Below are 22,258 nucleotides of genomic sequence, written 5' to 3' on the forward strand. Positions count from 1 at the left end.
ATCAATCACTTAGATAGGCTCTCGAGACCACAGCTCAGACCTTGAAGCACTCCCTCCTCTATGATACATTTTCACGGGTAACACTAGTACCCGTTTCCGCATCGCCAGAAACTATCAATAAAGCACTAGCCGATATACCAGAATAAGCAATTTAAAGAAATTCCCTGAACTTGCCCTATCTCCACAGTTTGCTTACCAAAGTCCTAGCCCCTCGAGTGGATAATCATATACCAGGAACCACTACCTACAGCACCTGCATACAGCCTCCTGCACAGGGCTGTTACCGCGCTAGGGATAGATATTTTCCCTGGCTCCTGCATACAATCAATCGGGTACATTAACGAGACCCATAGTTGATGATGGTTGCCTGGGATATAAATAGGGCCGGTTCGTGCATGCCGGACAGACAGCCACCCTGGATAATACTATTGCCGGCATGACAGTACTACCGGTAACCCCAACGCAAGGAATGGAATGAGCTGATAAACCAAACATTATCCCTTGACAGCCCAAATAACAATTATTTCTTCTTGTTTTGCTCGTTGCAGGGTCAAATTTATGTTCTACTGACTTTCTTTTTTCACCATTGAACTCTATTCAATCCACACTACACCAAAGCTACCACCACCAACAAAATGCACACCCTCAAAACCCTCCTCCTAACAGCCCTCACCCTATCATCCACCCTCACCGCTGCCACCACCACCCCAACCTATAGCATAACCGAACCCACCTCGGGCGCCATAATCTCCCTGAACACCGCAACCGTCATATCCTGGAACACAACTGCGCCCAGCACCTCGAAGTTATCCATCCACCTCTCCAAAACCACCAACGAAACAACAAACCTCTACACCATCGCCAGCAACATCTCCAACTCAGGCTCAATCTCCTGGTCGCCGCCATCGCGCGTGGGCACCGGCTCCGACTACATCGTTGTCCTAGAACCCTCCTCATCCTCTGAGACATACACCTCATCCCCCTTTACCATCTCATCCTCCACCAACGCCTCGACAACATATTACCCTACCCAAGGGGAGGTAGTAAAAACAGGCCAGACTACTATTATTACCTGGGAAGTGGAGAGGAATGTCTCAGAAGTGAGTATTTATCTTATGGAGGGGGGGTTGAATAACAATGGAACTGCGAATGGAACTGGACTGAAGAATGTGACGACTATCACGACGGATATTGCGAACTCAGGGGACGTGGCGTGTGTGTTGCCGGGGAGTGTGAAGAGTGGGGATGATTATCGGTTTGCGATTGTGGATGTTAAGGATGTGGGGAGGGTGAAGTATTCGGCGGTGTTTGAGGTTGTTAATTCGGGGGATGATTCTTCTTCGGGTTCTTCGAGTGGTATTGGGGATGGAAGTGGGAGTGGAACTTCGGACTCATCTGGGAGCTCGTCGAGTGGGGATGGGTCTGGATCTGCTGCTGGTAATGGGAAGGAGACTTCGGGTGCTGCGAAGGTCTTGGGTTGGTGTTGGAGGAAGATGGGGTGGGGGGTTGTTGGGTTGGTGGTTGGGTCTCTTCTGGTTTAGGGTAGGGCTTGGTTGTTATTGCTGGTTATGAGTATTGATTTGTTTTCTGCTCGCGGTTCAGCTATTTAGAAAGTAAAATTTTAGTGTAGTAGTTTACTTACTAGCTAAAATGCATGATGTCGATTTAGGGCTAACGGCAGCGCGGAGCAACTAATTTAGTCGATCCACAGCGGGAATAACCTTGTCGAACTGCTCCATAGTCCGTACCAAGGTAGCGATATGGGTCGATCACGGTAATTGAGACGATGCACTAGATATGAAGATTCAATGGTAATGTACTGATTAATACTTTGAACGCAGGACGTCAACATAACATTCAAGCCGTGGCGCTGTCCGTGCCACAAAAAGCCTTGGAAAACGTGGTCGGTGTCGTGTGACTGGACCCTGGTAACGAGGGTACTTCCCGAAGTCACAGTGACCTGTCGGTACATTACATACATTACATACCTTAAAGGCAACGTTCCAATACCCATATTGAACCAATAAAACAGCTTGACATATGGACACTGTTATACTCCCTACTAAGATATATGATATGATGCATGATACCATTTCCACAACTTTACATAGTCACAGTAGTAAGAACCCCCAACTCCATCCAACTCCTCTCCAATCCGATCCCCACATCACCAGAGAACGAAACATCCATGACCACAGAGAACCTAATACCAGCTGATAACCACACTTCCCCACACAATCCCTCAACACGAAGAAGATATTTAATCTCCCGTCCCAATCTCCAAATCCAACTGCACCCCATTAGTAATACTATAATCCCCAAGGGTAATAAAATCCTTAAAGGGGCGTTCGCCCTGCCTCTTCAACATAATCTCCCTAGGAGCCCTTCCAATCTGCGCCGCCACCAAGACCTTCAAATCGCCCACCGTATCCGACGGCAAACACGGCACCGTAGCCTTACTACCCAGTCGATCATTGACCGTCACAAGGATCATTTCCTCCGTGCTAGCGGGCTTGAGTTTCTTCTTCTTCTCTTTCTTCTCTTTCTTTTCGCTGTCGGTTTTCTTGGGCTTGGTTGAGTCGCGATCACGGTCACGGTCCCTATCTCTGGCGCGGTCGGGGCTGTAGTCTCGACGGTATCTGTCTCTGTCTCCGTATCTATCGCTAGTATTGTCTCTGTAGCTATCTCGGCGAGGAGGTGAGCGCGCGCGGTAGCCGCGGTCAAGTGGACGGTCGGTTTCGTTATGGAAGTTGTCGTCGCGGGGAGGTGCGCGTTTCTCTTTCCAGCGGAATCCGCCCGGGCCTTTGGGGGGGTGGCGCCGGGGTGAGCGCGAGCGTGAGCGGCGTCGCCGCGGGGGCGAGTCGGGCATGGTGGGTGGGACAGGTGTCCGTGAGGATGAGGGATGGAGAGGGAAGGAAGCTTTTTGAAGCTTGGTGAGGATGGTTGTTGACGTCGGGTGGGTGCAGAGATGGGCAGATGGTGACCGCTTTCTGTTTTGGGGAGCTACTGTTTTGGGGTGGATGCTAATTTATGTGTGGATATGAGTCAGCTATGCGGATTTGTGCATTGACTAGTAAGTAGTATGCTTCATGTTAGGTTCCTCACATACAACTCAGATCTTTTCATACATTAATATAATACACATCACATGTAGTAATACACAGACAGAATACAATCACCGTGGGGTTATGTCTTATTCGCAGACCCATGGCTCCAGACGCCCGCGCCCATACATATGTAGTTCCCTATTTCATAAGGCGACATCGACATCGATAGAGGAAGATAGATTAGAGACGATGACCTTATTCATTCTCATCAAGCAGAACCTTCAGCTTCTGCAACTTGTCCTCACAGTTGACCTCCATCTGCATCACCACGTCCACGCTCTTCTTCTTCGTGATGAGCAGTTGCGAGACCAACCAGAAGTTGTACCCGTTCTTGAAGAAGCCCATTGACGCCCACTCCCCGCTCGAAAGAGTGTTGCTGAGCGTCATCCAGTGCTCGCGCCATCGGGCCAGTGCGACTCGGATATGGGCTAGCATGAGGTCGTCTGGGATCGCCCGAGACTGGCTCTTCTCTGGGGGATCGAAGCTGAAGAGATGCTTCGGGTGAGAATTCTGAGTCTTCCGGAGGATAGGGCCCAGTAGTGACATGTGCGAATTGATGAATGTGTACAGAACTAGACCAATTAGCTCAATGGCATGTGCTATCGGTGGGTGACTTACCATGGATCAGTATGAACATGTCGAGTACTGTCAGACTAGCCATACTGCCAGACGCGGATGAGTCCGGAGTGGAAGGCATCGTGTCCTTGGGATCTTCCTCGAATAGATTGTGGAACGCTTCCAAGATCGGGACTCCCCTCGAGGCCTGGAAGTTGCGATCGGAGTACGGGTGTTCGAGAGCAAAAAGAGACTCGGCGCAGGGAAAATCGCACTCGACTTCAAGATGTGACAGACGGCAAGGGTAGTTTTGGAAGAAGGAAAATGCACAGTCGAGAAGTAGAATGATGCTCATGGTACTTCTACCGTCAGCGGGGTAAATTAGAAGACGGAACGGGCACATACCGTATGCGAGACTCTGTCTGAATCCATTGAAACTCCGAGACAGCCTGATGTTGGTTATGGCGGCATTTGGGAAGGCTCATTCGACGAGCGACCTGCTCATGTCAGTAACGTCACCTGTCTCAAGTCTATAGTAAGTACCTTGATGACTTCGCTGAACCGGTTTTCCATCGCTCGATTGCGCGCCGTCGGGCTACCCGACCAGTACTGCGCAATAACCATGATGAAGCCGGCCTGCAGGTTCTGAAACTGAATCCAATCATTATTCCCACCATCAAACATTCGGCGTCCACTGAATGCCAAAGCCACCTCGTTCTCTGGAGAGAAGGTCTCGCTGGAGAAAATGTAGAGTTCAACAAAATCCATCACCTGCTTTGCAGCATGCTTCTCCTGCTCATCAGTCGTATACGTAGCACCCATGAACACGAGCGCTGCAAGCAGGGGTAACGCGACGGTGTTCACATTCAGTGATGCAAGGTGGACCATCGCACAGCTGGGCTGCCAGTACTCCAGGTACATTCGGACGAACTTGTCGATGCGGGCGGGCGTCAACAAAAAGCTGAGATATGTTGACAAACGCTCCTGCGCTTGGGTATCGAGAGGGACCGACCACGCCCGTGCTAGAATCGCCTGATACAATCCGGCTGCATACGGTTCTTCCGGCTCATACGTAGGTTGCGGGGCGAACGCGAGGCCGGCATCTGGTATCGGGGGAACCATCGCAGGGAAGTTGGCCCCACCAGCATAGGAATCGCCGACTATTTTGTTCACATTTCCGAACGGACCATTGAAGAAATCGAGAAAAGTATCCTGGAAGAACGAGAGGGAAGCCGGGTCTGACTCGACGAACGCGGGTGCATAGTCTGACGGATCACCTGTCCGGAAGTTGAGCATTCTCTGCCCAGCATCTTGCCGACCCTTCTGATTATGGTACTCAAGGCCGCGAGCGCGATCGCTGCGGGGAGGAAGGAGGAACTCCTCGGTGAAACTGTCTGTACCACCGTTCAGGAGAAACTTGATTGAGCCGCGATCCGAGGAAGCTCCGTAGTCCTCACGCTTCACCGAAGCCGAGCCGGAGACCAGCTCCAGGTTGTCGGCTGTTTGCTTGCGCTCATTGTTACACCATAAGTTCCGCTTCTGACACGAGCTGCATGGGCTCAGACCATCGCAGCGCAGTTTCATCGATGTGCACTAGATGCCGACAATTAGCGACCATGTGGCGCACAATAAACAGGTTGGGTATGCGATCGGCGGGAGGTCAGGGGGAACTTGCCGACTGACAGGCATGTCGCCTTCGGCCTCTTTGACCGGTCTCCGGGATCTTTTGATCGCCGCGCTTGGCACAGTCCGTGTAGTGATCGCGAAGGTTATCACTGAAGGTTGAGCGAAGGCATCAGCATCGTGGTTGGGTGGAGCGACCATGGCAAACATACATGCGCCGGTCGGGAAACCGACGACGGGCCAGGGGCGGGAGGGAGAGGGAGAGCAGAACACGAACCAACGCGCAAAGGACTCGTTGCAGAAAACGCATGAATAAGGGCGGACACCGGAATCTAACGGACAAGGTTGAAGTTAGCGCAGGACGAACATTGAAGGATGAGCCACACACGAGCCCGAAGCGGGCCGAGATGCAGGAAGGAGGGCGATAAATGTTGGAACGTACGGCGGAGATGATGTCGTTTGAGATGGTCAATGCGGGTGAAACCCCGCTGACAGATGGTGCAGCAGAAATGCTTGCTCGCGGGCTTCATGGTTAGGGGCGAAGGACATGCATCGGGGAGAAGGGAGGGGAGGGGTGAGATTAACGGGGGGAGATGAAAGTCCGGGGTAGATGGTTGCTTTAGTCTAATTGAAGGGAGGGTGGGTTTGTGTGGGTGTGGAAGAGTTGGGAAGAGATGGCGATCGGAGCGGAAGGTCAGCAGCAGCAAACGCTATCGGTTCGCCGTCGGGGGAGAGTCCCTGGCACACACTGTGAGCACCCGTCTCCCGATCTGCAGAGTAAAGGGCAAAGATAGATTGTCAGATCTCCGGTTGAGATCTAGCCGGCATCGATCTCTTGATAAATAGATGGAGGAGATTAGATTACAGAGGAGGCAGACGTAAAGATGATGAGGGGGTAAAAATTGAAGATACGAGACAGACCGGTGGGAAAGGGTATGACACCATTCCCCTCAATCACTGAGACTTTATTTGTTCGAGAAGAGAGTGACAGTTGACAGGTCGGGGGCAGTGGAGAGAAAGACAGTAGAAGAGGAGTAAGTTAAGTGGCCAAGGATGTCTGTCTTCCCCAGCCGGTTTTCTGGGGTCTCCTTTTCGTGGACAAAAGTAATCCTGAAAAGTGACCGGCTCGTTCCGTAGTTACTCGTTACTCCCTCCTCCGTGGTATTTGCCCATACGCTCGGGTTCACTGACAATGAGCTGCCGTCTAGCAGATTACCCGGTAATCTTACCATCGAGTGACGCGGGTTCTCGGTGGGCCCGACAAGGGAGACTGCCATCCACCGCAGATAGATTACACACCACAGCACTTCTACCAACTACTACTACTACTACTACTACTACTAACTATCCAGTATCACGCGTAAGCTACACCAGGTGACGTACACACCCGGTTCACAGCTCGGGAACAACCTAAATCCCATTCTGAATGGCAAGAAGACGAACCGGCAATAGAAGAAATGGCCGAGTCTCCATGCTGCATACACGGCTATCTGCTCAATTCTTCAACTGCTCAACCACAGTCAAAGGAAAGTCCACCTGATCATCATCCAGATAGTTCACCTCGATCGCGTTATTCTTCTCATTTTCCGTCCATCCATCCCCGATCCAGCCATTCGCATTGTCATCGACATACTCGTAGGTGAAGTCCTCCCACCGGGGATTCGAAAGTGTTTTCAGTGAGTGGAGAGACGATCCTGGCTAGGTCAATACGTGATCATCAAGGCCTAACAGCAAGAGAAATGTTCCATACCTGGCCACACCCCTATCACCCGTCCATCTTCAGCCCCCCCTTTATACCAGCTTCGACATTTCTCGCTGTACACCGTGCGAGAGAAATACTGATCGCAGTGCCGCGTAAACCGTTCCACCGCATCCTTTCTAACTGACATGGATCGGATGTTATCCCGCTGCATCTTCTGCACACAGGCGGTGAAATAGTCAACCACTTTCTCCAGCAAAAGTAACAGGTTGCCCTCCCCCAGCGCCGAATTGGGCCCGAAACAGATAAAGTAGTTGGGAAATTCGTCGACTGCGATGGAGAGGTAGGACTCGGGGGTACTCTTCCACCGCTCCGCCAGCGACAGACCGTTACGCCCCGTGATGGGGAATCTGGGTGTGAAGCTGGTGTCAAACCCGGTGGCGCACACCAAAATGTCGGTGGGATGATGCACCCCATCGGCAGTGATGATGCCATCTGCATCAACCCGGACGATTTCGCTAGTGATGATCTGAACCTTGTCATCGGTCAAGGCCTCCAAGTACCCAGGCCCAGGTGTAAGTCGGCGGCAAACGGGCGGGAATGACGGAACGAGATCCTCAAACAACTCGGGCTTCCTTGCCAATCGCTGTTTCATGTTCTGGGCGAAGACATCTTTGTCCCCTAGCTGTTCTGGCGTGCCTAGCAAGGTTGCGCCGTGGACAGACTGTAATTGAACCTCGATTTCTGATCATGTCAGCGCAAGCAGAACAAAAGCGAAAGGGACGCCAACCTTTACGGAAATTCTGATAAGCACTGTGGTCCTTGTTGAAGGTCTCAAGCTCCTCAGGAGTGAACGAGACTGGACATTCAATCAGCTAGACATTCATGGCCAACTTCATCACACTCACAGTTGTCTAATTTCGAACCTCGTCTCTCAACTTCTTCCCTAGCAAAGCTAGGTGCGATCCAGGTTCGGCTTCTGACATAGTGGTCCATGTGCGTCACTTTCGGTAGCATTCCAGGCACAATCTGTATACCGCTGGAGCCGTTCCCAATCACAGCGACTCTCTTGCCCTACGGAAATTAGCCCAGATCAACGACCCTTTTGGAGATGTTCAACATACACTGTAGTCATAACTCTCATCCCATCTAGCACTGTGCATCAGCTTTCCTTTGAAATCATGGAGACCTGGGATGTTCGGCCATTTCCATTCATTGAGGAACCCGGTGGCCGAGATCAACACGTCACACTGGTCTGAGTAGACTGAATCACCATCTAGGTCCTTGACCTTTACGCCCAGAGGCTTGTCAGCTGCTGCGTCCCATGGTGACATCCGGTGTATCTGACCTTCAGTTGCCATTTGCTGTCTTTTTCGTTCCACACAGCCTCCACGACTTGCTGTTTGAACTTTATGCACTTCTCGCAGCCATATTTATCAGCTACTCTCTTCCAATACTGGTATATCTCTGGGGCTGCAGCATAGAAAGTGGACCACTGTTTGTTAGGCTCAAATGTGGCCTGATAGGTGTGGGCCGGGATGTCTACAGACCGGCAGAGTTAGAAAAGGCATAAGCAGGTGGAACAGATACACTACGTACCACATGCGCAGCCGGGGTATCTGTTTTCCAGCCACGTGCCTCCGATATCTGCATTCTTCTCGTACACGCATAGATCCAGGTTGGGGATGCGTTGTCTGAAGCGAATAGAGGCAACGATACCTGAGATCCCCGAACCGATAACAACTACTCTCAGGGGTCTAGTTTCATCAACGGAGCGTTCCTGCACAATCCACGGGTCAGGGGTCTTCCCAGGGGTGTTGGCAGTAGAAACGCCTAAAAATTGCGCCAGACGATTCATGATTCTTGGTGCAGAGCTAAAGACAGAGTATGGCTAAGTGTTGAAGAATGCTGCCTTAGAACGCATAAAACGGTCACCCTTATATGTGTTGCGCAGTTGCTGGTATATCCGGGACCACCCCTCTCTGTGCATAAGCTCACTCGTGCTACAGAATATGTCAGCGTTCATGCGAATATCGGCTGGACGCGAGGAACGACCGCGGCATTCCTCCGTCCCACCTTAACCATCTGCGTTTGAGAGTTGTCTAAGGTGGGGTTGGCGATCAATTCCCGGGGAGGAAGCCGTGTAACCTTCCACCTTTGCTTGTCTTTCCGAAGTGTTGCTTTCAGCTGGAAGTGATCGTACCGACGTGATTATAGTGAGGGGCCTTCTCTGTGGCAGAGTGGTATGAACCCCAGCCCGGAAATCCCCCAGCGATGGCAGTCAAGTGGAGTCTATACTGGCGATCAGATGGGCTCGAAGCAGCCCTGAATTCCAGGCGAAGTCAACGAGGATCCACGGGTGCTGGTGATCGGACGGGGAGAAAATTGATCCAGTGGGGACTGCGGGTGGTCATATAGCCAAGAGAGAAGAGACACGATAACGAAGTCTACGAGCTAGAGTTGTCTTTACCGTTTCTGATTTGGGCTGCCTTGTGAGGCGCCGGCACTAGCATGGGTACTGGCGGAGTAGAGGGTCGAATACCAAATAGGCGTGCGGATAGATGTCTCAGATTGGACCTTTAAGGGTATGCCCAAATTCAAGAGCTCTCTAGGGCCCTGTTGACACACGAGAAGCCAACAACATTGCCCAAGTTCGAAGAACTTTTGCTTGACCGAACAGGCGCCTTGCGGTCTGTCTGGACAGCGTGAAGCTGCACCTGTAGTTGTGAGCTTACAAAATGACGGCTATTAGCGGTTAGCCAATGGCGTGCATTTGTGTGATATATCGCAGACCCGATAAGTCCGGGACCTGCCCGAAATTGAGTAGCGCCGGCAGTAGCGTGGGTAACCGACTTTAATCCGTATATCCAGCCTATCAGGGAACCTCCTCGCCAGGCGAACAATGGGAAAAGCAACGATGCAACTGCTGCCCCCACTTGATTTAACAATTGACAGCAAACCGCCCAGCGCCACCGGAGAAGAGCTGCTATGACGAAGGGGCTTCACCGGATGGCGCACGTATCCCAAGATGGGGGATTGGCTGCCGAAGACGGCCATTTTCCCAAGCAAAATGTGGGCCGCCCTACTAGCGGTTCTACCCAATATTGAGTTCACGAGAGTGGACTAGACTAGTCTGTACGACTGCTCTGGTACCGGATATACTAGGCCCCAAGTTTCAATGCCCCGGTAATAGAACAGCCGTAACTCATGGCCGGAAATCCCCCTCACGCGGGAACAAGAAGCGGAGGCGGAAGTGATCCTCTGGTCTGCGTGTCACTATCCGGACCATTTGTCCGCTCATTTCTGGTCTTGGTGGACCCGCAGCCCCCGCATGAGTTCTTGTGCCTCCAAGATGGCCGGCATTGTCTCTTTCGAGTTAACGCAGTTTCATACATAGCCACTTTGTGTTTTTCTTTGTGGTGTGAATCCCTATTGTCCTAGAAAGTATAACCCATGGACAGATAGTCTGGTTCTGTTTATCTTACAGCGGTGACGCACGGCTGGTAACAAGTCGAGTCCTGACAATTGCAGAAGGTGGAGTCTGCCAGAACTTTCGGTCAACTTAGGACATCACAGGAGCTGCGACATCGTACAGTTCAACTAAATGCACATACCTGTCTCCCAAGGAGTTAAACAATTACCTGGCTCATGAGGCCCGACACTTCTGATAGTTTTGAGTCTAGAAGGTCAAATGATCTGAGGTGTGGCGTCCGTGAGGTCATAAAGATGGCGGTTCCGTGGTAGGCAGAAGTTCCCTTTCCCTCGGAAGACATTCCAGGTTTCTATGGTGTACCTCTCGCATTTCATCTTCTGCACGGACCTATGTCGTAGGGGCAATTAGCTCGAGGCAGTTAACTAATTGGTGAAAGCAGACAGATTCCCGGATTGCATACCGCTCAACCACTGTCGAACTTTGAACTGAGGTTTCCAAGGAACTCCGCCATCATCGACGGTGCTGTGTGCGTACCTCATCGTAGCAACCCCACACTTTCAAAAGCCGCAACCTGTCAACGCTAGGATGGAGTGGCTAGTTGTAAGTCCACGATTCATATTGTTGGTTGCAACCAGTCAGAAGCGTAGGATCGGCGGGTTATGGAAACATTGGTGCCCTCGTCTGTTACGCGAACCGGCAAGGGTGATGCCGATCAAGGCGATTGGTGAGATTCTAATAATCAGCCGTCAGCAACAGGCTCTCCACCTCTGCTCAGTCAGCCTCCCATAATGGCAGTTTCTGCCTGAGGCCACGACACACGGCCAACCAGCGTGGGGGATCCAAACAAACCAGACGGGACTATATCCTGTCCTAGATGGCTTCGTGGGGACTACCCCAGCAGTCATATAGCTGGCCAAGATCCGACGGTGGTTGACGGGACACTTGTACCTTTCTAACATGCCCGGCAATTGAATTTCCAACCACTTAAGTGACCCTGCCATTCACTGCCCACCAGGTACAAGCCCTCGCAAGTCGAGTGCGTTCTTTACACTATACCAGTGGTTTTAATTTCAATCCCGGATCTTTAGAACCCCAGACTCGGCCAAATGCCTGTCTTCACCGAGTTTGCAGCATCCTCCCGTGAACTTCGTGTTCTTCCCTCCTTCGCGCCGCCCCTACCTCGCCTCAGCCCAAACGATCCTCGCGATGGAGTCCCAGAGAGATACGAACTCGTCGTTGTCGGCGCTGGTCCTGCCGGGCTGATGCTCAATCTCCTCTTAGCCAGATATGGACTGAAAGATACATCACTATTGTGCATCGATGCTAAACCGGGAACGCTTAAATCTGGCCAAGCCGACGGCCTCCAACCCAGGACACTCGAAGTTTTGAAAACCCTGGGGCTAGCGGACGAGATACTCACCGATGGATGTCACATGGAGGAAGTTGCATTCTGGAACCCTTCGCCGAACAAGGATGAGATCATTGAACGGACGGCAATAGTGCCTGATGTTGCCGTGCCAGCGCGATTCCAGCACGAAGTCACAATCCACCAGGGTCGCATTGAGAGAATCCTGGAAACGGATCTTCTGCGGTACTCTAAAAGGGGAGTGCAGCGGGATACTAAACTCTTAGACGTTAAAATTGATGAGGGTGGCGATTCAGAATTCCCTGTGGTGGCGGAGATCGAGACGGCTGGCCAGCGACGGACGGTTCGATCGAAGTATTTGGTTGGTGCGGATGGCGCCCATTCCGTGGTCCGTCGTTGTATGGGTCTGAAGTTGGTGGGTGAGTCGCTGGATCACATCTGGGGTGTTGTCGATCTTGTTGTCGATACCGATTTTCCTGATATCAGGAGACGCTGTGCGATCCATGCTCCGGCCACGTCAGTGATGGTGATTCCACGCGAGCGGATTGCGACCGGTGACTACTTGACCCGGTTGTATGTTCAAGTGCCAGACGAAGCCACCCCAGATGAGGACCAGAAGCCAGTAAATGAATCCACACCAAAGGACGCTCGAGCTCGCAGGAGCCGGGTCACTCTTGACGGAATTTTCAATGCTGCGGCCGAAGCCTTCAAGCCGTACTATATCCGACCGAAAGCGGACGGCGCCGTGGACTGGTGGGCGGCGTATCAGATTGGCCAGCGAGTGTCGAATCAATTCACAGTGAAAGATTCGAAGGGAGCCAATCGGGTTTTCATTGTAGGAGACGGTTCGTATATTCTGTCTGAATCGAGTGCTGCATGCTAACTCTCATTTGTGACAGCTTGCCATACTCATAGTCCCAAGGTATGCATCCGCTAAACGATCGTGTTAAACGTCGGTATACTAACTCACTTGAATTAACAGGCAGGCCAAGGGATGAACGTCTCCATGATGGATTCTTACAACCTAGCGTGGAAACTGGCGTATGCAATCAACGGCCTGACTCCCGCCTCGACATCGCCAGGAAAGCCGGATGCTGTTTTGGATACCTACCACTTTGAGCGTCACACAATCGCCCAGGAGCTTATAGAGTTCGACCGTGCCTTTTCATCCATGTTCTCTGGAAAGATCGGCGCAGCAGAGGACGGCGCAGGCGGCCTGACGCACGAGCAGTTCTTGGACGTGTTCAGTACTGGCAACGGGTTCACCAGTGGCTGTGGAATTGAATATCCTGAGAGTCCGATCGTGCAGAAGGTGCAGGGTGCCAAGAAGAATCCAATTGAGGGAACTGACTATCTTTCTGGCATCCTTCGTCCGGGTCGGAGACTGCTGAACGTCAAATACCGTAGACATGCCGATGGGAACCGGCGGAACTTGCATGATGGTAAGTCCAGGTGCAGAAAAGCACGGAAAGCACTGAAACCTCAAAAGCCGACGGTAGCTGACAGGAGCAGATTTCTTGTCAACTGGTCGATTCCGTATTCTTTGTCTCACGTCATATGATCTGTTGTATCCGAAAGGAGTCTCTGCCCAGACACTACGGACGATAGGGTCTGCAGTGCTGCCCCGGTTCCCTGCATCCGTGATTGAGCAGGTTGTGATCCATCCCCGTCTATCTCGGGAGTTTACTTGGCGTGATTTACCAGCCGAGCTCAAGAGATACTCGGAAATGAGCTTTTACAGTGGCTACGAGATGGACGACGTGTACAAGATCTACGGTGTAGATGCTGCCCAGGGAGCTCTGGCTGTTGTTCGACCAGATGGATATGTGGGCACGGTAGCTGCATTGGACGACGTGAAGCGGGTGGAGCAGTATCTCGAGCGGTGTTTAAGAACCGTCCAGACCGCGATATGATGCAGCGGTAACCGAATGTGCAAGGTCATCCTCTCTGGCGGAGACCCACAATCGGTGCTACCTAGAGTCTCATCGGGCACAAGGGCATCGCTGCGATCAAAGAGGAGGCACTGGACTAGCAGGGACCGTAGGCGCATGGTGATGTGCTCTGCTTGGTCCAGGCCATCGGAGATCCGAACGGGTGCCTGACGGCCGTGTAACAGATAGTAGCGTCGATAGGTCAAATTGACAGCACAACGAATTATGATTGGTAAATAGCATACATCGTCATTCATACATACATCAAGGTTGTCCTCAATGCATGGCCGCGAAAGCAGAGCATAGCCGGATAAAAATCCAGAACTGTATGAGTCAACTGTCTGGTCGGAGAATAGTAAGTGATCGGCAGCAACAAAGATAGTGACATGCAGGCGCCAACAGTGTAACACGACGGTGTATCGGACGTCCGCGTGCTGATCAGGCAGCTCAGCAGGGAATGCATCCCGTCAATCGCATCCTGCAGGCAAAGTTATCCAAACCTGGCCAAAGTATCAAAGAAAGGCGGCGGGGGCCGCCTCACGTGACCCACGTGACGTGCCGGACAGCCGACAGCCGAGCCTCCAGCCAGTCACGTTTTCCCGTCACATTCCAGACAATGCACGTTTGCAACGGTACACCTCCTCTGCAAGTTTTCTCGCTTCCCGTCAACGGACACGCAGTCATGGCCTCGTGCCAATCAAAATAACCCGAATGCAATGCTCACAGGTCGGATTGCCCGTTTCGATCATAATGACTCGGGCCATGCCGCTCCCGTGCACAAATCGTTGATAAGCGTGGAGTCGGGATGACTGGTGGACCGACATCAAGCTTCACCTGCTGGCCAATGATGGCTTCCCCCAGTGCAAATTCTAGAAATTCGCCCCACAATCGGCGTTAACGGGGATTTAATCACCGTTTCTACAGCCATGGATCAGTCAGGATGATATAATTAACCGGGCTGCCCCAGGCCCAGGTTTCAGTTCTGTTTTTACGGTGTTCCTGTTTAAGTTTCGGCTTGGCTGGGAGCTGTAGATATAGTTCCCTTCTCTACCTTTGGTCAAATCCTGTGGTTATGTCCAAAGAACATTCGTTTTCGGAAGCCGGGTCCACCAGGTCGAGGTCTACGTCGCTGTCTAGCTCAGATGATGGGTCTTTGTCGGGACGGCCTTACCGACTGGGGACGTTGAGGACGCGGACAAGATCGAGGTCCAGACACAGTACAACACAGGTGGAAAGAGTACATTCCGGAAGACATCTCGATGATCATTCTGTCTATCATAGCGATAATGAACTGGATTTGGACTCATCGTCCGACGACCGGGGGGAGAAAGACGAGCCTGTCCTCGAAGTACGTGGGGGCGTGGTGAACGAGCGTGATCGTGATCTGGAAGCTGGAGCCCAGGCATCAGGCCTGGAGAAGTCACAGACTGCACGGTCAGACAAATCCCGAGCGGACCCTAAACTGGTATGTCGGTTTTCTTTCCTGTACTTCTAGCGCTAACAGGATAGGTCACCTGGGATGGCCCCGACGATCCAGAGAACCCTAAGAACTGGCCAATGAAGAAGAAGTGGGCGGCGGTGGTGACAGTATCTTGCTTCACCTTCATCTCGCCCGTATCCTCCTCCATGGTGGCACCAGCCCTAAGTGCGATATCTGCGGAATTCAACATCACAGACGAGGTCATCTCACAGCTTACTCTGTCCGTGTTCATTCTGGCATACGCCGTTGGGCCGCTCTTCCTCGGACCTCTCTCTGAGATCTACGGTCGAGTGAAAGTCCTACAGTTAGCCAACCTCCTGTATCTCGTCTTCAACATCGGCTGCGGCGTATCACAGACCAAAGTACAAATGATCGTCTGTCGATTCTTCGCCGGATTAGGCGGTAGCGCTCCACTAGCAGTAAGCAACCCCTCTCACACTTCAACACACCCATCTAACAACTTAGATCGGTGGTGGTGTCCTCTCAGACTGCTTCAAGCCCGAACAGCGCGGCAAAAGCGTAGCCATCTACAGTCTCGCCCCCCTCCTCGGGCCAGCCGTCGGCCCCATCGCAGGCGGCTTCATCGCCGAGAATACGACCTGGCGCTGGGTATTCTACGCGACCTCCATCGCGGACGGCGTAATCCAAGTAGCCGGTCTCTTCTTCCTGCAAGAAACCTACGCCCCCATAATCCTCAAAAAGCGCGCCAAGAAACTCCGTAAAGAAACCGCCGACACAGACTACCAAACCGAATTCGAGCGCCAGAACAAAACCTTCGGACAGGTCATGCGCGCCGCCCTCATCCGTCCCTTCCGCCTCCTCTCCACCCAACCCATCGTCCAAGCCCTAGCGGCCTACATGGCCTACATCTACGGCACCATGTACCTGGTTCTCTCAACCTTCCCCTCCCTCTGGACCAGCCCAGAATACTACAACGAATCCACCGGCATCGGCGGCCTAAACTACATCTCCTTAGGTCTAGGCTTCTGGCTCGGCTCACAGATCTGCGCCCCGCTAAACGATCGCATCTACCGCCGTCTCAAAGGTAAGAACAACGGCGTCGGGAAGCCCGAGTTCCGCGTCCCGCTGCTCTTCGTGGGCGCGTTCCTCATTCCCGCCGGCTTGTTCATCTACGGCTGGACAGCCCAGAAACACTGCCACTGGATCGCCCCGAACATCGGTGCGTGTCTTTATGGAATGGGCAATATCATCTCCTTCCAATGTCTGCAGACGTATATCGTCGACTCGTATACGCGGTTCGCCGCCAGCGCATTAGCAGCAGTGGCGTGCATGCGCTCGCTCGCGGGATTCGGGTTCCCGCTGTTCGCACCGTATATGTATCAGGCGCTGGACTACGGATGGGGAAACAGTCTACTGGCATTTATCGCGATAGCGCTGGGAGTGCCGGCGCCGGTGTTTCTCTGGAAGTTTGGTGAGAAGTTGAGGAAGATGAGTACATATGCGGCTGGATGATACCTAGTATATCTACTACTTATGTATAAAGATAGAAATACAATAATTCACACCCTCAATCGAATCATTAATCATCCATAAAAAGAACGAAAGGAGAAAGAAAGAAAGATAAGGTGGGAAGGAAGATCGTAAGAGGGAAAAAAACAAAACGACAAGGACGTGATTCGAACACGCGCACCCGAAGGTATAAGATATCGTCTGTTGGATAAGAAACAATCACCGTATTTCAGGTAATCATCCCCAAAAGCCAGATTCAAGTCTTACGTCTTAAACCACTCGACCACCTTGCCGTTGTTCATTGCAGTTTTGGTTCAGCAGGGGTTTTGGCCACTATCTGATGGATTTGGGGGTATTCTTAGTCAGCATCATTCGATTGACTGACTGGTTGAGTATTGATTGCAGTGTAGTTGTGGTTTACTTTTTCGATGAATTGATAGAATCAATGTGTAAAATAGGGGCGAGTGTGTAAAGATAATATATATTATGTATTTTTGGTGGAGTTTATGAAGGAGGTTGATGGTAGATGGAATGTCTGTTTGGAGTTTATAGTTCAGCTTAGTCGGTATCTTGTTTCACTTGGATACATCAAATCATGTTGGAACGTCTACTCGTAGGAAGCAAAGAAAGGGCAGAGAGTTGTTTTTGTGTGTTGTGTTCCTATCTAGGGGTTGCGCAGCGAGGGTAGAAGTAGGGGTTGTTTGGTATGTAGGGGTCACGTGACCGAGGCTACTAGTATTACTGCTTCAACACGGCCCCCTAGGCAAGGAAGCGTTGAACAAGGTGTTGAAGTCATATTCCTTTCCTAGATAGGCAATTTTTCGTATCTCAAACATCGTTTTCGGGATGCGCGGCGGTGGTGCTGGTAGTAGGAAGGGAGATTATCCGTAGAAGATGTCTGAATGCGTGGAATGGTTCCCGATCCAGTAGTTTAGTAAGGCCGTCAGCGGGATTGACTACACCAGCAACGTGTTGGATTGATATAATATTTGTTTTAATTAGATCCGCTACAAACAGGTAGCGGTTATCAAGCCACCTGGTTGACTTCGTGTAGCCGCCGTGGTTCAGTATTCTTAGTGAGTTAGCAGCGTCGCTGAATAAGAGTATCTTACTGTCATCGGATATCTTGAGGTCAAACACCTGCGCCAGTTTCTTGACATACAGGGCGTCTTTGGCGGCGGAGTCAAATGCACAGTATTCTATAATGGTAGATGAAGGTGCAACAACACTTTATTTAATAGATATCCAGACGATTGGGCCACCTGCGTAGAAGATAATATATTTTTCAGTGGACTTGCCGTCCTCATGGTCAGCATGTGCGGCATCCACATAAACTTTAATATCTTTAGTATGGTCTGCGGCCAGGGTGATGCCGTAGAAGATAAAGTCACGTAGATATCTGTATATAGTCTTCAAGGCCTTTGCATCTGCTGTAATGGCCTTATTCATGTGCCTTTATAGGCGGAAGATGGCGTGGCGTAGATCAGGACACGTTTTAGTAGTTAACTAATTCAAACAACCAACTAGTCTCTGATATTTGTTGATATTGACATTATCTATAATCATTTTTGAGCGATCCGCCTTCTTGTAGGCAGGGGCCATTAAGGTAGCAGTACCAGTGCAGGATTATAAGCCTGCTACAGCAAGACACTCCTCTACATAGATAGACTGTGATAGCAAGATTATGTTTACTTGGTAGTCGCGTAGAATATTATATCCGAGCAGGATCTTTGATTCACCTAGTTCTTTGAGACCAAATGCCTTATCAAGATAGTGTTTTACCGATATCAGATCCTCCTGCTTGGGGCCAGCGATAGCGGAGTTATTGACATAGATTATAAGCCAGATCTCTCTATTTCTGTAGACGCAGGAATCTTCTAGTAGAGATTTAAATCTAATTTCTTGTAATTTATCATCAAATGTACGATACCAGAGGTGGGCCGCTTGGCGAAGTCTGTATAGAGCCTTTTTCAGAAGACACACTCATTCAGATGGTCCCTCATGGTATCCTGTTAGCTGCTTCATGTAAATATACTTTCCTTCAGTTAGAACATGTAGATAGACAGATATAATATTATACTGCTCCCAGTGGAAGTGCTTTACTGCCACACTCGTTATAAATATTTTAAGCGCGATTTCGCTGGCCACGGGGGCAAAGAACTTATTGTAATTAATGCCCGGCACCTAGCGGTTGCCATAAACAACCCAGCGAGCACGGAATTGTATAATGATGCCTTCAGTATTGACTTTTAGATTAAATATCCACTTGCCTGGGATTGTTCTAGTGCCAGTGGATCGGTCAATGATCTCATAGATTTTCATTAATTTAAGTGTATTAATCTGTATAGTCATAGCCGCTTTCCAGTATGGAGCAAGCAGGGACGCAATTACTTTAATATAGGTGTTTAGTATGGCAACTTCATATTATTTTAGTATGGGCAAGGCAGGCAGGTCAGATTCCTGTTCCAGCGCGGCTACTTGCTTATTCCTAATCCACGTAGGACCTTTGTTTTTTATAGTACATTAGGATTACCTCAGAGTGTCAGTGGTAGTGGTATCAGGATACTCAGGTTCAGCGAGGCGGTAATCTTGATGGGCGTGTTTTGTTAACACTTTATATTCTGTAGAGTTCTTGATTAAGGGGATTAGAGTAGTAGGAACATTTCTGATAATGCTTTCCATAGGTTTAGTAGAGATAGATAGAGTCTGTATTCTTCCATGCATAAACTTGTTAGTAGTGTCATCCGGGACAGGAAAAGCCTTGGCAATATCAATCTTTGTATTATCTAATTAACACAGGAAGGTGTCATCAAAGTTGAGTGAGATACCTGATCCCGGCGTAATCAGATTCTTAGAAGTAGATGCTTTAGCTACTTTACCAGAATCTTCATAGTTATCTTTATACGTGCAATCTTCGTAAAAGATGATATCCCTTGATTTTTTAACTTTATCTGAGACAGGATACTACACTAGGCATACATAGTTATTGTCACCGTCAAAACCGACAAAGTAGCCAGTTTCTGTGTGAGGCGACATCTTCCTGGAGGCAACACGGTTCTTTTTAGATATGTACTGGTAGCAGCGGCATCCAAATACGCGTAAGAAGTCTAGGAAGGCATCAGGATTAGGAAGATTATAATATGATTTATATAGCTGAACAGGTGCTTGTTTAGCTTCACTTCCTGCAGGAACCAGTTGATTTAAGATCTGCGCTGCTAGACATACAGTGTATGGCCAAAGATAAGGAAGTAAGCCAGAGTCAAGTAACATGATCCTGCTCATTTGGTTAAGCAAGCCTCTATATTATTCAGAAAGGCCGTTTGCTTCAGGTGTTCATAGTGGTGATATAATGACTTGAATGCCTCGATCTTCATAGTTTATCCATTCCTTGAATCTGTTGAATTCACAGCCTCTATCTAGATGCCAGCAAGCAACATATCTACTGACCATATTCTTATGTTCGTTGTTCATTCAAATCAGCTTTATAAAGGTGTTATTCTTCTGCTTTAACATGACAGTACATATTAAACAAGTAACATTATTAATCATGACCATGAAGTATTGGAATCTTCTATAACCTATTAAGGTCACCTTCTACACGTCCGCGTGCTATAGTTGGGTAGGGTCAGCAGTCCGTGGAATCAGATATCTTGATACTAGATACTTTACTTTATCTAGAGAACATGCTTCACAGTAGAGATCATCTCTATATTCAAGTTTAATTTATTGATTTTTTGCAGCGGAGGCAACTCTGCAGAATTCTATGTGCCCATAGCGCTGGTACAGCAGAAAAAGATCTACCACAGTAAAAGCCATTCCTGCATTCTCTGTACATATAAAAAGCACATTTTTACATACCTACAGATAGCTGATTACTTCGTCATCCTGCTCCCTGCATAGGGTCAGGTCTTTTATAATAGCATATATTCCAAAGTCCTTACGCAGGCGGTCCACTGAAAGAAGCCCGTAAGCAAGGCCTGGCTGGTAGTACGCTTTGATATTCAATTCAATGCTTTTATTATTTATAGATAGAAACAGGAATTAATAGCCTGCTGACTTTACAACACCAACACCGCTGTCAGAGATACCGTATTTGTAGAAATCATAGTCATTTAGATCCTAGTAATCATTTAGCGAGGCACAGTCAGGGGTCAGGTGCTGTGAGCTGCCAGTATTATAAATCCAGCATAAGGACTCGCTAGTGGTGTTTCCAACCACTAGGCCACTAAAATTCAAAATATATAAATTTTTATCATCCGAATCTGCCTTATATAAAGCAACGTGCTGAGCAGGCATCTCAGTAATCTATTTTATAGATGATACTGCTACAGCTGCTTTAAAATCATCCTTTCTTTTATTAATCCTTCCCCTGAAGAACCAGATACCTTTTATATAAGAAATCCACCCTGCCGGACGTGAGATTAGATCAATATATCAACACTTTAATAAGCCGTGGCCTCTTGATCTGCAGTACGCGCAGGCACTATTAATATACTCTAGCTTTATATTATATATCTTTACAGCATGGTCTTCAGGGAGAACACCTTTTTCCAGGTAAATAGCTGTCTTCCACTGTTCTTTAGTAGTATCAGGCTTATTTAATAGATTTCTGCTTTTATTTCTGCTGACAGCAGCAGCGCCAATTTTACTTAATTCATATCTCTTACTTTCTTCAATAGCGCTCCTGCAAAGCTCTTCAAATTACACTTCAGTATAGGTCTTCCCTGCGTTTCCTGGGATCGTGTATTCCTGTGTTAACGCCCAGGTAGAAAAATCCGTCTGTAATTCATATAGTAGTTTAAGACTTGCTAGGTACAGTGATAGCAGGCATTCTAGCTCGCTTGTGAGGTCGTAAGTGTCGCTGAAATCATCAACAAATTAACGCGCAGTAGAGTAATCAGAACATGTAATCCTCATCAATCTAATAGCAACGGTTTGGCACTCTACTACATCATGGCCCAGTATAATACTTCTCACAACTTTGTATACATTATTAATATAATCCTTTTCTTCTTTAGATTTCCTGAACTTCTTCTTTACTTCTTCTGATAGCTGGCCAGCCAGCCAGGACTGCATGATTCATGAGTAATTATACTATTCTTCATAGTTTTCATGGTTCTTATTTGGTTTCAGAAGCTTCAGATCAACTAGATTCTCTAATCCAATATTCTTCAGTGTCTGCTTCAGCTCAAAGTCCCAGTCGTAGAAATTGGAGCAGTCACGTAGTAAAAGAGGCAATCTTGACACGGTTTTGACAGTGATCCTGGGCAATCAATCCGCCTGTATAACTGCTTCCTTGGTCTCTTTACTACATAGTAGACCTTTAATATTGATACTACTTCCCACTTGGAACGCCATCTTGGCCAATTTTATGGCTGGTGGCCCGTAGGGAGAGCAATTTAATATTGTATAGCACGATTTTAATATCACCAAGACCGGCGTGTTCCCGTTCACCACTACCGCAGTGGCCGTAGATTCTCCGCCTCATTTGGTGTCAACGATCCTGTTTAACGGTTCTGAATAGCTTCACGGTAGAAAGGGCCGGGCTCATAACCTGTTGGAACGTCTACTTGTAGGAAGCAAAGAAAGGGCAG

At 49.4% G+C, this 22,258-nt stretch overlaps 5 protein-coding genes and 1 non-coding gene across 6 annotated transcripts; 2 read left to right on the forward strand and 4 right to left on the reverse strand.

Moving 5' to 3' along the window:
- Positions 1–635: 635 nt before the first annotated feature.
- On the forward strand, positions 636–1,918 carry BO87DRAFT_420218 (uncharacterized protein; the record flags this gene model as incomplete). Its single annotated transcript, XM_025626995.1, has 2 exons — positions 636–1,476; positions 1,842–1,918. The coding sequence occupies 2 exons, from the start codon at positions 636–638 to the stop codon at positions 1,916–1,918; spliced, it is 918 nt and encodes a 305-aa protein (XP_025474130.1).
- A 129-nt stretch (positions 1,919–2,047) lies between these two features.
- On the reverse strand, positions 2,048–2,920 carry BO87DRAFT_381180 (ubiquitin-like protein HUB1). Its single transcript, XM_025624468.1, has one exon. It carries the CDS (start codon positions 2,867–2,869, stop codon positions 2,261–2,263), a length of 609 nt encoding a protein of 202 aa, XP_025474131.1. The 5' UTR covers positions 2,870–2,920; the 3' UTR covers positions 2,048–2,260.
- Positions 2,921–3,100: 180 nt separating this feature from the next.
- On the reverse strand, positions 3,101–6,286 carry BO87DRAFT_411107 (Zn(II)2Cys6 transcription factor). Its single transcript, XM_025626403.1, has 7 exons — positions 5,728–6,286; positions 5,563–5,617; positions 5,338–5,437; positions 4,206–5,255; positions 4,068–4,159; positions 3,726–4,021; positions 3,101–3,679 (listed from the first exon to the last, which is right to left on the reverse strand). Exons 1-7 carry the CDS (start codon positions 5,813–5,815, stop codon positions 3,303–3,305), a joined length of 2,058 nt encoding a protein of 685 aa, XP_025474132.1. The 5' UTR covers positions 5,816–6,286; the 3' UTR covers positions 3,101–3,302.
- Positions 6,287–6,779: 493 nt separating this feature from the next.
- On the reverse strand, positions 6,780–8,842 carry BO87DRAFT_431280 (flavin-containing monooxygenase; the record flags this gene model as incomplete). The annotated part of the gene is made up of 7 exons (XM_025627584.1): positions 6,780–6,979; positions 7,036–7,728; positions 7,775–7,843; positions 7,893–8,058; positions 8,109–8,273; positions 8,333–8,526; positions 8,584–8,842. 7 exons carry the CDS (start codon positions 8,840–8,842, stop codon positions 6,780–6,782), a joined length of 1,746 nt encoding a protein of 581 aa, XP_025474133.1.
- A 2,681-nt stretch (positions 8,843–11,523) lies between these two features.
- Positions 11,524–16,667, forward strand: BO87DRAFT_402043 (putative efflux pump antibiotic resistance protein; the record flags this gene model as incomplete). The annotated part of the gene is made up of 6 exons (XM_025625653.1): positions 11,524–12,628; positions 12,770–13,153; positions 13,191–13,225; positions 13,376–13,636; positions 15,224–15,613; positions 15,660–16,667. 6 exons carry the CDS (start codon positions 11,524–11,526, stop codon positions 16,665–16,667), a joined length of 3,183 nt encoding a protein of 1,060 aa, XP_025474134.1.
- A 149-nt stretch (positions 16,668–16,816) lies between these two features.
- BO87DRAFT_t271 lies at positions 16,817–16,957 on the reverse strand. Its single transcript has one exon. It is a non-coding gene; the product is annotated as a tRNA-Ser (tRNA).
- Positions 16,958–22,258: the final 5,301 nt, after the last annotated feature.

This window comes from Aspergillus neoniger (genome assembly GCF_003184625.1).
Source record: "Aspergillus neoniger CBS 115656 unplaced genomic scaffold BO87scaffold_62, whole genome shotgun sequence".
Taxonomy (NCBI): Eukaryota; Fungi; Ascomycota; class Eurotiomycetes; order Eurotiales; family Aspergillaceae; genus Aspergillus; species Aspergillus neoniger.

Bases quoted from the DNA above. Each gene is read 5' to 3' on its own strand.
- BO87DRAFT_381180 (XM_025624468.1), bottom strand. From the start codon at position 2,869: ATGCCCGACTCGCCCCCGCGGCGACGCCGCTCACGCTCGCGCTCACCC.
- BO87DRAFT_411107 (XM_025626403.1), bottom strand. From the start codon at position 5,815: ATGAAGCCCGCGAGCAAGCATTTCTGCTGCACCATCTGTCAGCGGGGT. The intron at 5,618-5,727 runs GTACGTTCCAAC...CTTGTCCGTTAG, and splicing joins CAAACGACATCATCTCCGCC to ATTCCGGTGTCCGCCCTTAT. The intron at 5,438-5,562 runs GTTCGTGTTCTG...CTCAACCTTCAG, and splicing joins AACGAGTCCTTTGCGCGTTG to TGATAACCTTCGCGATCACT.